The sequence below is a fragment of the Watersipora subatra genome, chromosome 7 (genome assembly GCF_963576615.1).
Source record: "Watersipora subatra chromosome 7, tzWatSuba1.1, whole genome shotgun sequence".
Classification (NCBI taxonomy): Eukaryota; Metazoa; Bryozoa; class Gymnolaemata; order Cheilostomatida; family Watersiporidae; genus Watersipora; species Watersipora subatra.
The window spans coordinates 53,204,395-53,216,589 of NC_088714.1; the positions used below are offsets into that span (position 1 = coordinate 53,204,395).

The following is a 12,195-nucleotide window of genomic DNA, read 5'->3' on the forward strand; positions in this document are numbered from 1 at the left end:
TTTCTTCTGTGGCTATTTGGATCATCAGTTTAGTTTTCTTGGGATGGTAGCGTGTTATCCGATCTATTATTACTTTGTATATTTGCTTGCTAATTTTTTTTTCTCACTTCATCACCTGAGTTGGCTTTTTTACTGTCTGTGATGTTTACAATGATAACAACCTTCTCAATCTAAAACTGTATGCTTCCTGGTTTGACTTTATTTGTTGGATCTTTCGTGTTAGGTTGAATTTTCTTTTTAGGTTTTTTTGTGTGTCGCAGTTGTTCACTCACCTTTAGCATCTTTGTCCTAGTATTTATCAGAGTTTTGAACGGTATTGGGTAGTTTGAAGGAGTCGGGATGCATGTTGGGTCATCTTCAGTAGCCTGATTTTTGAGTTTAGGTTGTTGTAAGAGATAGCTGATCTTTAGTGATTAGTATCTTAATTACCTTATACTCGATTATTTAGCAATAACAATAATATAAACCTAATCTTGGTAATAATCTTTCCTCAAATTGATATTTTATTTACAAGTATGTTGATGAATTAGTGAGTGTAATGCCATTTGCTCTATTAGCATATGGCCATTACGGCGCTCAATGTTTTATATGCTCTAGTTACTTGTGGCGTAGATATGGGTTTTTCATTATTTTCTGCTTGACTGGCTATAGATTGCTGCTGTCTACAATCTTGCACAATCAAATTATGAAGCTATGTTGCTGGAAAGCACTCATGTGATCACATACACGATAGTTTGATGAATGTTCTCAAAGCCTATGATATTTTAAGCTAAGTCAAATTCATAGTGACAGACAGTGAGTCAAACATGCGCAAAACATGCTCGGTCCAGTTCAATGAGAAAGATCCTGTTGATGTGGATGATCCATAAATTCTGGAAGATGTTGATGAAGAAGAGACTGTTGAAACTGGCTGTTCAAGACGGTTGTTCTTTGCACTAGGTTTTCAGCTGTGTGTAGATAATAGCTTGAAGGTGAGCACTTGCACATTTATCTTTGTAATTTACAAGCCTGCATGTTATCACACAAACCCAACTGGACATTACACATGACAGTGCTGCAACGTGCCCTCGTTCCTGTCACTATTTTTGCAAGGTAACCAATGCTATTCATGGTTCTCTTGGGAAAGTGTCAAATCTATTGCACACATGGACACAACATTTAAACATCTATTTAAAAATAGCTTCCCAAGCTGGTCACTACGGCCCAAACTTCACTTGCTGTAACTTTACACTGGAGTATGTGACTGTTCATCAATTTTACTATTATTCAATTCGATACTTTATAGTTATAATTTTATGAGCAAATTAATTGTTTTGAATTAAAATTAAATATTCTCCACTTCTTAAAAAATGCTTTGTTTTGTAAACTGGTGATCATCATTGTTGTAGCATGCAATTGCCTTATTGAGATTATGACTATTTTTTCAGATCAAGTCAGTAGTCAGCATAAACGATGTCGAAATAAAAAATCTACTCATTGAAGTAGGATAAGGAGGCCTCAACTTTACCGGCATCCAATAATCCAATAGTCTAATAGTTGATCATTTCAGCAATCTTAGCTTTTTTATAATCTGTGAAGCTTGTTGTTTTGCATATGTTTTGCATATGATGTACATGATGGGTCCATATATATATGTACCCATCATGTACATCATCTAATGTACGCTCTGTCAAAGGATTGCCAATTTGAATTAAGTTTGATGTGTATATGCATGCATGCATACATATATATATATATATATAAAATTGTTTCCTCACCCCGGATACCCCGTATGGGTGGTAATTTCTGCTCTAACTCGGGTCTCCTACCAGAGACCTGGGAGTTTGAGCACTCGCCTCAAGATCTTAGCTGTTCCCAATAGCGCACTTTTCTGCAACTCACCTGAGTTGATTGCTGTTGGTATTTGGGCAAGCCACATTTTATGCGCCGGTGTTATTGCGCCCAGTGCCCCAATGACTACTGGGATTACAGTTGTTCTTACATTCCAGCATTTTTCAATCTCTTCTCCAAGAGGGAGATATTTCTTTACCTTTTCTTTTTCTTTGTTGGCTATATTGTAGTCATTGGGTACTGCTATATCTATTATAGTAGCCCTCTTGTTCTCCTTGTCCACCACCACTATATCTGGTTGGTTTGCTAGGACATGCTTGTCAGTCCAAATGTAGAAGTCCTGGAGGATCTTAGCGTGGTCATTTTCATTCTCCTTACCAGGAGCTTCCCACCAGTGTTGTGGTTTATTAAGGCCATACTCGTCACATAGACTTCTATACACAACACCTGCGACATGATTATGCCGCTCAGTGTATGCGTTTCTTGCTAGCTGCTTGCATCCACTGATGATGTGTTGGATGGTCTCAGGTGCATCTTTGCACAGTCTGCATCTAGGATCGTCTCTAGTGGATAGATTTTTGTTTGGAGTTGCCTTGTTGGGCAACTCCAAACAAAAATATAATATATATATATTCAGTTCATATAAACTTAGTTCATATTGACAATCATTTGACAGTTTGTACATCAGATGATGGACATGATAGCGGGTAATAATAACTGCAGCCCTAATGTGACAATGTGAACATTAGCAATAATTATACATAAAGCTCCTCTTTCAGATTGCTGCATGCAGTTTACCTTGCTTTCAATTCTCTTTAACCCACTAATAGCTTTCCCTTTTTTGTATGTGCTTTTAGGAGAACTCAAGAAATGGGTGCCAAATTTTGCTCAACTCGTGGCACCTGTTGTCGTCAAGAAGACAGAGGAGCACAGGCTGTTCTTGTTAGCCAGCTAAAGAAGAGAGCTGTTGTTTCTTCAGTGTTTGGTCTTAACTTAGAAGGTGAACTACTTAAGTATCACCTCTTAAATATCACGAGTTGACTGCTTCAAAGGAAGATAACTTCACCTGTATTATTTTATTTTGATTACTTGTATATGCATGCTGGCAGAATTTGTTGTTTTAGTAGTTGTTGCTCTTGCTGGTGTAACCGTAAGCTCTGTGTAGTGATCTGTTGACAAGTCTAATGTGCTATGAATCCACCTGTTAGTGATGATGCAACTCTGGTATTTGGCCTTTATAAATGAGAAATGCAATGCTCTGGTGCGGTTCAATGCACATTCTCGACAAACTGTAGAAAGCAATGTCATCATCAACACTGAAAACTTTTACACAGGTACTTGTGTAGAGTTGTGGAGTGAATACAAAATGCAGATGGCCGTGTTGGCTGAACTTATGGAGATTCTATGCACTGCGCCTGCAGCCAGTGTCACGGTGGAGCGTGTATTAGCAATGAGGGCATCGTCATTTACCTGCATAGGTCAAGATGACCTAGAAACTTTAGCAAAACTGGTATTTTGTAAATGTAACGACCAAAAGCATTGACAAACAGTCTTATGATATATAATAAAATAAAACTGCAATGATCGATGTTTGTTTGATTTAATAAGCTTGTTATGCATAGGAGTTACCCAACCATACTTGTGTGGGTGAGCAACTTCTACTCAGAGCAAGGGCTTAGCTAGTGGACAGGTGGTGAATTGATGAAAAGTTAATTTTGTCTATTGGATTGAATTGAATCAGTTTAATTTATTATAGAAGACATAATTGTAGTATAGTAGTGTAGCATAGTAGAAGTTAGCATAGCTCAAGAGTTGAGAATTGAATTGCAATGCTTTGCTTATTGAACTGGTTTGATTCTCACCTTGTCTATAATGCAAAGAATTGGGAATTGCATTGTTATTTTCTTGATGAGAACTAAATTGAACTGATTCCTTTTTAAACCTTAAACATTTTTTTGGTATATAGTATACTTATAAGTATCTATGGTGCACTAATTTTAGGTATCTATAGTATACTTATAAATACCTATGGTGCACTTATTATAGGTATCTATAGTGTATTTATAGGTATCTATAATAGTGTGCTTACTGGTATCTATTATAATAGTGTACTTACAGCTAGCTATATATAGTGTGCTTTTAAGGATTTATAGTGTACTTACTGGTACCTATAGTGGACTTATAAGTATATATAGTGGACTTATAGGTATATATAGTATAATTATAGATGTTATAGTTGCAGGAATAAAGAAAGATTTGGCAGCAAAACTTAGCTATTCATCGCCACACTCCCCGAGGTATCTTTTGAAAAAGAAACTTTTTAGTTTAAGTTTGAATTAATTAAACAATGTTAGTTTGTCGTTGTTGAAACATAACAATTGATTATCCAATTTTTAAGCATTTAGTGAGTTGTGCAAAATAGAACTCTACAACTAATAAATGACCTACAGTTTAACGATACTTGCTGCTTTGTTTCATGCTGATATCTCAGAAATCTGATTTTCCTACAATGTTCTTTTATGGTGGGCAGTTTCTTGAGCCAAAACACTTTTCAAAAACAAAACTAACACTCAATCTAATTTCTTTTTAAACTGTTTAATAGAGGCTTCAATGACACAAAACTTGTGAGATTTTCTCCTCAAAATGTATAGCATTAAACTGCCTGCATTAAATTTGCAAACATTTCATTTTGTTTAATGTTTTTATACATATGTATTTACTTAAATATTTCTATCAGTTGTTGTAAATCTATGATAATATACCTTTTTTGTATGATTTGCCAAAAGTTATTGGCTGGTGTATACTATATATGTTTTAGCCATTGTACGGGTCAAGTAGAAACAAACATTGTATAAGTCAATATTTGTAGCTATTTTAAAATGGTTGTATAAACAATATAATATAACTGCTAAAACATAATAATAAAAAAATGTGTATTTCACCAAAGACAATTCTAGTATTTTTGTTGCACAACACACAAAGTACTGTGACGTAAATATCATGACAATTGTGGTTAGGATTTGTAAAAAGAAAATTAAAAATTGTGATAAGCTAGCAACTGCATGTCTACTTACAATTAAGTGTGATAAGAATTGTCAATAGCCTGTCAGGTGCTGATTATGGCTGGCCAATTTTTAGATAAGTAACTTGTCTCTTGTCTTAAGAGACCAATGACTGCAATGTTGAAACTTGACAGGTGCTTGAAACTTGATTGCTAGATCGCTGACCTTGTTAACACATTTTTAAGATTTAATGAGAATGAGATACTAATATCGCCTATCAAATGTCGTGAAGTAACAAGTGTGCTCATGCTGCACGACTGCAGACGAGATATGGAGAGCTTCCCAATTTCTGAGACAGTGCAATCTTTTCAGTTTACCATAAGATTCAAGTGAAAATATGATAGCTAGTAGTGTGGTAGTAGACATAGATATATAGTAGTACAGTACTAGACAAAGTTGTTTAATATTACAGTATTGAACATAGATATCTAATAGCATAATATTAGACATAGATATCTAGTATCATAATTTTCGACATAGATCTCTAATAGTATTATTCTAGACATATATATATATATATATATATATATATATATATATATATATATATATATATATATATGATAGTATAATACTAGACATAGAGATCTAAGAGTATAATCCTATACTATTAGATATTTAACAGCATAGCATTAATCATAGATATCTAATAGTATAATGTTTTTTTTTTTTTTTTTTTTTTTTTTTTTAATGTTAGACAAAGATATCTAATAATATATTAATAAACATAGATATATAATGGTATTATAGTAGACATAGATATCTAATAGTATAATACTACATATTTTTATCTTATAGTATAATATTAAACACTAATATCTTAAAGTAAAGTACTAGAAATTCCACTGTCATACAGCCCATGACCAAAGTTATATTGGAAAAAAAAGAAAGGGTACTGATGGTTGAGAAATGCAATATTAGCAGTCAAATGGCACTGCAGTGCAATAGGATAACTGCAATGGTAACTTTAATATACTGGGTGTGGGTGTTTTTATATACAACAAATAGCAATAATAAAATGAAAAGATTATACATGTATGTTTATATCTCTCCCCCTGCAATAGGAGAAATGCAATATTGGCCAATATTAGAAGTAAAATGCACAGATATTATTAGAATAACCAATATTATTAATATAGTAATAATATAAAACCAATGCACAATTTTGTTTACATTTCAAAACGTCATAGCTAACAACATCACGAAGTTGTGATATTTATATAGATGTTTAGAAAACCTGTGCTACGTAGTCATTGTTTTGTAGTCATCCAAACTTATAATTAATTATTGTAATAATCTCATAAAAACCGTTAAAAAAATATCATCGTCATTTCCTTTACTTACACTGCGTTGGGTATCAGTTAGAATACCAAAGTACTCAAATGTGTCTACAATGTCAGTTACTTTGAAATCGGCAAAAATGAAACGATTTCAGTACTCCTACGTTAATTACAGAAACCTTCGGCAATGCTATAGACTGGTGAAATGTACACGTTATTTTTTCGTGAAATGCGCACGACTTTATCGTTCTATTCTCGGTCGCTCGGCGTTTTAATTTCCGATCTTTACTTTGATAAAAGTGAGGCTTAGCAAGTTTTAATGACGATTTTCGGCCAAATAAATCTGTCTATTTATGTATAATCCGATCAAATGGGTTAGTTTAAGAAATTTGCGGTAACCTTTCAAAGGCTTGGTAACATATTTAAATAGGTTTATATGCGTTTTGTATAATTATTATACTTAAACGACTTTATAGAGAAATAGTTAAAATTGTTGATAAGATTTAGTTACAAGGGTTTGGTGACGGCCGTTAACGGATAATTTTTCGGGAGTTGTGTACACATGTGCATTTATCATAAATCTCCCAAACCAATCGCTTCGCTCGTGTTTGGTCGTGGGATTAGACCTCGATATCTAATAGTATGATATGATATTACACATAAATATCTAAAGGTATAATATTAGAAGTTTGTTCTTGTTGAGACTCTGTACATTTGCATCAGTGCTATACAATTACTGAGAGATGTTGGCAATCTGGCAAGATAAAGTTTCTCAAATGAACAGCAAAAACAGAAAAATAAGAGTGAACAAATTTACCCTCTATTGAGTCTGTCAAACCAAAATATGTGTAATAAAGTGAAGTTACTGAAAACAAATTCAATTAAATACAATTTTAACTTTTAGAGATGAACTTGCATAGATTTTAGCAGACTATCAAAAAGTACGGATATTTTTCTATCACTTGTGATAGTTTGTGATGTTTGAGGTGACCTGACTGCCAGGATGTTTCAAGATTAAATCAACTTAACATCATCGCGATTAAAACGCTCAGAAGAAGAACATGCGCGAAATGATGTCACTAGTTGCGATAGATGATATTGGCTATTGCGCTCAGGTTGCAATGTTATGCGTTTCCATTATGTTGATCTTTTTACTACTATATACGTGATAATAGCACTTTTGATTGATCTACATGTAAGCGTTTAACTACAATCAAGTTTTGTCAATTTTATTCTTTAAACATCAGACAACCTCAAACATAAAAAAACAATTACAAACCATAGAAAAATACTTATACGTTCTAATAAAATCTACTAAAATTGTGTGTAAGTTCCTCTTCAATGCATATTCATAGTTTATAGCTACTACATGGATTGTAATGCTATCTGAACCATGTATAATTTTAGACAGGCATGAAGTTGACACGAAGACATGACAACATGGAAGTGGTTGTAAATGCAAACTTCCAAAAACAATGCCTGTAACATTAGAAATATCAGGGTAGAATTTACTATATCTGTAACATGGAAGGTCTGTAATAATAAAAATATCAGGGTAGACTTTGCCGTATATGTAACATGGAAGGTTTGTAAAAATAGGAATATCAGGGTAGAATTTACCATATATGTAACATGGAAGGTCTGTAACATTAGGAATATCAGGACAGACTTTACCATATATGTAACATGGAAGGTCTGTAAAAATAGGAATATCAGGGTAGAATTTACCATATATGTAACATGGAAGGTCTGTAACATTAAGAATATCAGGGCAAAGTTTACCATGTATGTAACGTGGAAGGTCTGTAACATTAGGAATATCGGGGTAGAGTTTACCATGTATGTAACATGGAAGGTCTGTAAAAATAGGAATATCAGGGTAGAATTTACCATATATGTAACATGGAAGGTCTGTAATATTAGGAATATCAGGGCAGAGTTTACCATATATGTAACATGGAAGGTCTGTAACAATAGAAATATCAGGGTAGACTTCACCATATATGTAACATGGAAGACTTGTAACAGTAGGAATATCAGGGTAGAATTTACCATATATGTAACATGGAAGGTCTGTAACAATAGGAATATTTTGATTGAGTTTACTATACCTGTAACATGGAAGGTCTGTAACAATAGGAATATCAGGGTAGACTTCACCATATATGTAACATGGAAGACTTGTAACAGTAGGAATATCAGGGTAGAATTTACTATATCTGTAACATGAAAAACTAGAACTAGGACTACTGTACTCACTGTAACAATCAAGTTGGGACACAAATCATAAAAGTGCTTTTTCTATTGGGCAAGTTTACTATTGAACTTGATTCTAGACTACATTTGACAGCACTGACAAGTGCAAGCAAGTTGGACCAGAATAGATAACTAGTGATCGCCATCACAGGTCAAACAACACACATTTAATAATGCTTCTAATATAAAGTTGGTGCTACAGAGCATTGAACTCTCAAGGAGTTTTCATGCTTGTATAACCGCTAACAAGGATGTCCTTAAGTGTAATATTATAGATTTGTTATTGTTATAGACTGCCAACCAATCTGAGAGTCATCTTCAAGTTTCGTATGACACTGAAGATATTATTTTAAAACTTGATTTTCTTCTATAAAGTGATAGAAATTGATGTTTATGTTCCTCAAGATATATCACCAAACTACTTTGACAATGGTAAGTGTTATTGATCAACAGCGCAATATCCTCAATATAAAAAAACGCTGCAAACAAGCTGTTAGTTTATGCGCATCAGCCTTCTCGGCAGCTGACACAGTTGTAAAGGTAAGGAACACTTTTATTTACTTGTTAGACTACAGTAACTAACGTCAGTTGTTTCAATTTTAGGTTTTTCATCTTTCACTCTTGCAAAGATGTTTGTTATAGCAGTATCTATGATAGCTTTGAGTAAAACGATTTTTTAGCCATCATCAATGAATTATTACATAATTTTTCAATAGAAACACTATTGCTACAGCACCAACCTATGATGATTTGTAATGTTGAAAAAAGACATTGCTATAGTTTTACATCACAAAAACTCAAAAAAAATTCGCATTTTTATCTGTAATGTAATTACTATCAATGCTACTGTTAGAATGTTAGGGAGACCATTCTAATGGATAATGTTTGTCTGAACATTCCCAGTAAATTATTTTTGTTTTTTATGTTTTATTTAGACTCTTGCTGATCAATCAACAGTTTTTTTTATAAAATTGTGACAAATATATGTAAGCCTACTGTAGTTCGCAATTTGCATTAAGTTTTCATTGCTGCATGAAGAAACAAAATTTAGTTATGCCGGCTGTGGAAATGCTAAAAATAAAAATTATTATGATCAGAATATCTAATAGGCTACCGTTTTATGTAGCTGTACAAATATGAAGTGTTTTTCTTTATTATTATTTGATGCAGACAAGAAATTATTAGGTGAAACTGATAGTATTGATTATTGATTAGTAATGATTAAAATATGAAAGCATATCTGAAGCTATTTGAATTACAAAGCTTTCTAAATATGCTTGAGGATCAATCATATTTCTGATTTGTGCGGGCTTAAGATTTTTTGGAGTGCGTATTGAATACATAAATATATATAAATACTACATTTTAATTTTTAAGTCTTTTTAGGCTCCTATTTCATGTAGCTGTACAAATATGAAATGTGTCTTTTTATGCAGATTGGAAATCAGCAGCTGAAACTGCAACACTGAATACAATCATTGAAGTAAAGCTGGCAAGATGAATCCGCATGTCAACAACACATCAGATAATGAATCTCTATTAAGGGCGTGCGCCGGAGAGCACAACATCATATATGCTACTTTTATTATATCCGTTAACGTTATATTTATGCTTGCAAACATGCTACATATGTACATTTTGAGTCGCAGTGCAAAGCAGTGCAAACGAAGTTACCTCTTCATTCTTCTCAACATTTCATTAGTTGATATCCTTGTCAGCTTCTACCATGTTGCTGTCTACAATCCGCTACTGCCATGTCTGCCTTCATTAACCTTGGACATTACATTCGCTCTCATACAAGAGGTTGGAATAACTGTAGCTCAATGTCGATACAACCTGCTAGCGCTTGCCAGTTTTGACAGATATTTTGCTGTTTGCAAACCATATCAGTACAGCAATTCAAAAGTTCTTAACAATATTGGGAAAGTTTTGTTGAGTGTATGGCTCATAAATACGGCTTTATCGGTGCCTTTGTCAATATCACCTGATGTAGCTTGTCTCATGAGTGGCAAAGTTCGGGAAAATTCTGCAACCGCCAAAGGCGTTGTCACTATTCTCGTGATGTGCATAAATTTTCTAGTGTCTCTTCTGCTGACTACGTTGTGCCTTGTCGCGGTGTTCAGAGAAGTGAAGCGAATGAAAAAAAGAAATCTACAAGCCGACGACAAAATTTTAATAAAATCATCTCACTATGTTATTGGAACCATTGCCATGTTTTATATTTTCGTTTCTCCAATGTTTATAGATTTATTCCTTTACTTCATTCCTTTACCTAGCACAAGGGTACCACATTATGTAGCTGCGCAAACTATTGTCTGGTTACAGTCTCTGTATAGCGTAGGTAACATTGCCTTTTACGCATTTCTACAACCTGAATATGTAACAAAGGCTAAGAAGTTGTTCACATCAGTTTGTGCAGGCAAGATTTATCCTGTAGAATAGTGAGTCTATCAACAATATCTCATGTTTTTAAATAAACGACAAAAAACATTTAGAGATACTTTCTGTCGTAAAAGAATCAGACTAAAACAACCAAAGTAGTTTTATTATTTATACTGAGTTTATGGGTAGTCAACTTTTATCAACCGTTGTAAGTTTTTCCTCTTGTCATTGTGTCAATGCTGTTTAATGTTTGTTTGTCAAACTGTCTATTGTAATTAAATAAACTTGCTAAAAATCCATCTACCTGATTTTACAGCAAACAGAAAAAACATTATAGAGCCAGCAAAACTGTTTAGTTATGAATCCCAAAATAATGATAATTAAATATTTGAAAGATCACTGAGAACAGAAACATTTAAGAAGACAGTCATACTGACAGTTATTTAGGTAAACAGTCAGACGGGCAGTCAGACTTGCTGTTCAATTTTCCATCCATCTGTACATACGACTGTCCATCCGACTGTCCATCCGACTCTCTGTCTGACTGTCCATACGATTGCCTATCTGACTTTCTGTCCGATCATTCATACGACTGTCCATCCGACTGTCCGTCTGACTTTCTTTCCGATTGTCCATCCAACTTTCTGTTTGACTGTCCATCCGACTTTCTGTCCGATTGTCCATATGACTGTCCATCCGATTTTCTGTCCGATTGTTCATCCAACTTTCTGTACGACTGTCTATATGGCTGTCCATCCGACTTTCCATTCGACTTTCTGTCCGATTGTGCATACGACTGTCCATCCAACTTTTTGTTCGACTGTCCATTTGACTTTCTGTCTGACTGTTCATAGAATTGTCCATCCGACTTTCTGTCCGATTATTCATACGACTGACCATCCGACTTTCTGTCCGATTGTCTATCCGACTTTCTGATCGACTGTCCATACGACTGTTCGTCCGACTTTCTGTCCGATTGTCTATATGACTTTCCATCCGACTGTCCTTACAACTGTCCATCCGATTTTCTATTCGATTATCTGTCTAACTGTCTGTCTGACTGTTCATCCGACTGCCCATCCGACCGTCCTTTGCTTGCTTTTCGGTCACAAAGCACAGAGAATAAAAACTGACACAATTATTTTGAAGCTTGGGATGGTTACAAATGTTGAGATTATGTTAGCTCAGTTGACTAGAGTATCAGTCCAATAAGCGGAATGCCATAAGTTTGAGCTCCATAATGACCAAAATTTTAATTGTCTCATTAACTGCATGTATAAAATGATGTGATTTCGTAAAAGTTAGCGCATTAAAATAACCCTATTGTATAACCAAAAACAAAAGGCTTTCACATCAATACAATTTAACATTGATTGCAGCACTCA

The 12,195-nt window shown here is 34.1% G+C and overlaps 2 protein-coding genes across 2 annotated transcripts; one reads left to right on the forward strand and one right to left on the reverse strand.

The window, feature by feature from the left end:
- Positions 1 to 9,925: 9,925 nt before the first annotated feature.
- Positions 9,926 to 10,870, forward strand: LOC137400889 (rhodopsin, GQ-coupled-like). The gene has a single exon (XM_068087230.1). It carries the CDS (start codon positions 9,926 to 9,928, stop codon positions 10,868 to 10,870), a length of 945 nt encoding a protein of 314 aa, XP_067943331.1.
- Positions 10,871 to 11,290: 420 nt separating this feature from the next.
- Positions 11,291 to 11,830, reverse strand: LOC137400891 (clumping factor B-like). Its single transcript, XM_068087231.1, has one exon. It carries the CDS (start codon positions 11,828 to 11,830, stop codon positions 11,291 to 11,293), a length of 540 nt encoding a protein of 179 aa, XP_067943332.1.
- Positions 11,831 to 12,195: the final 365 nt, after the last annotated feature.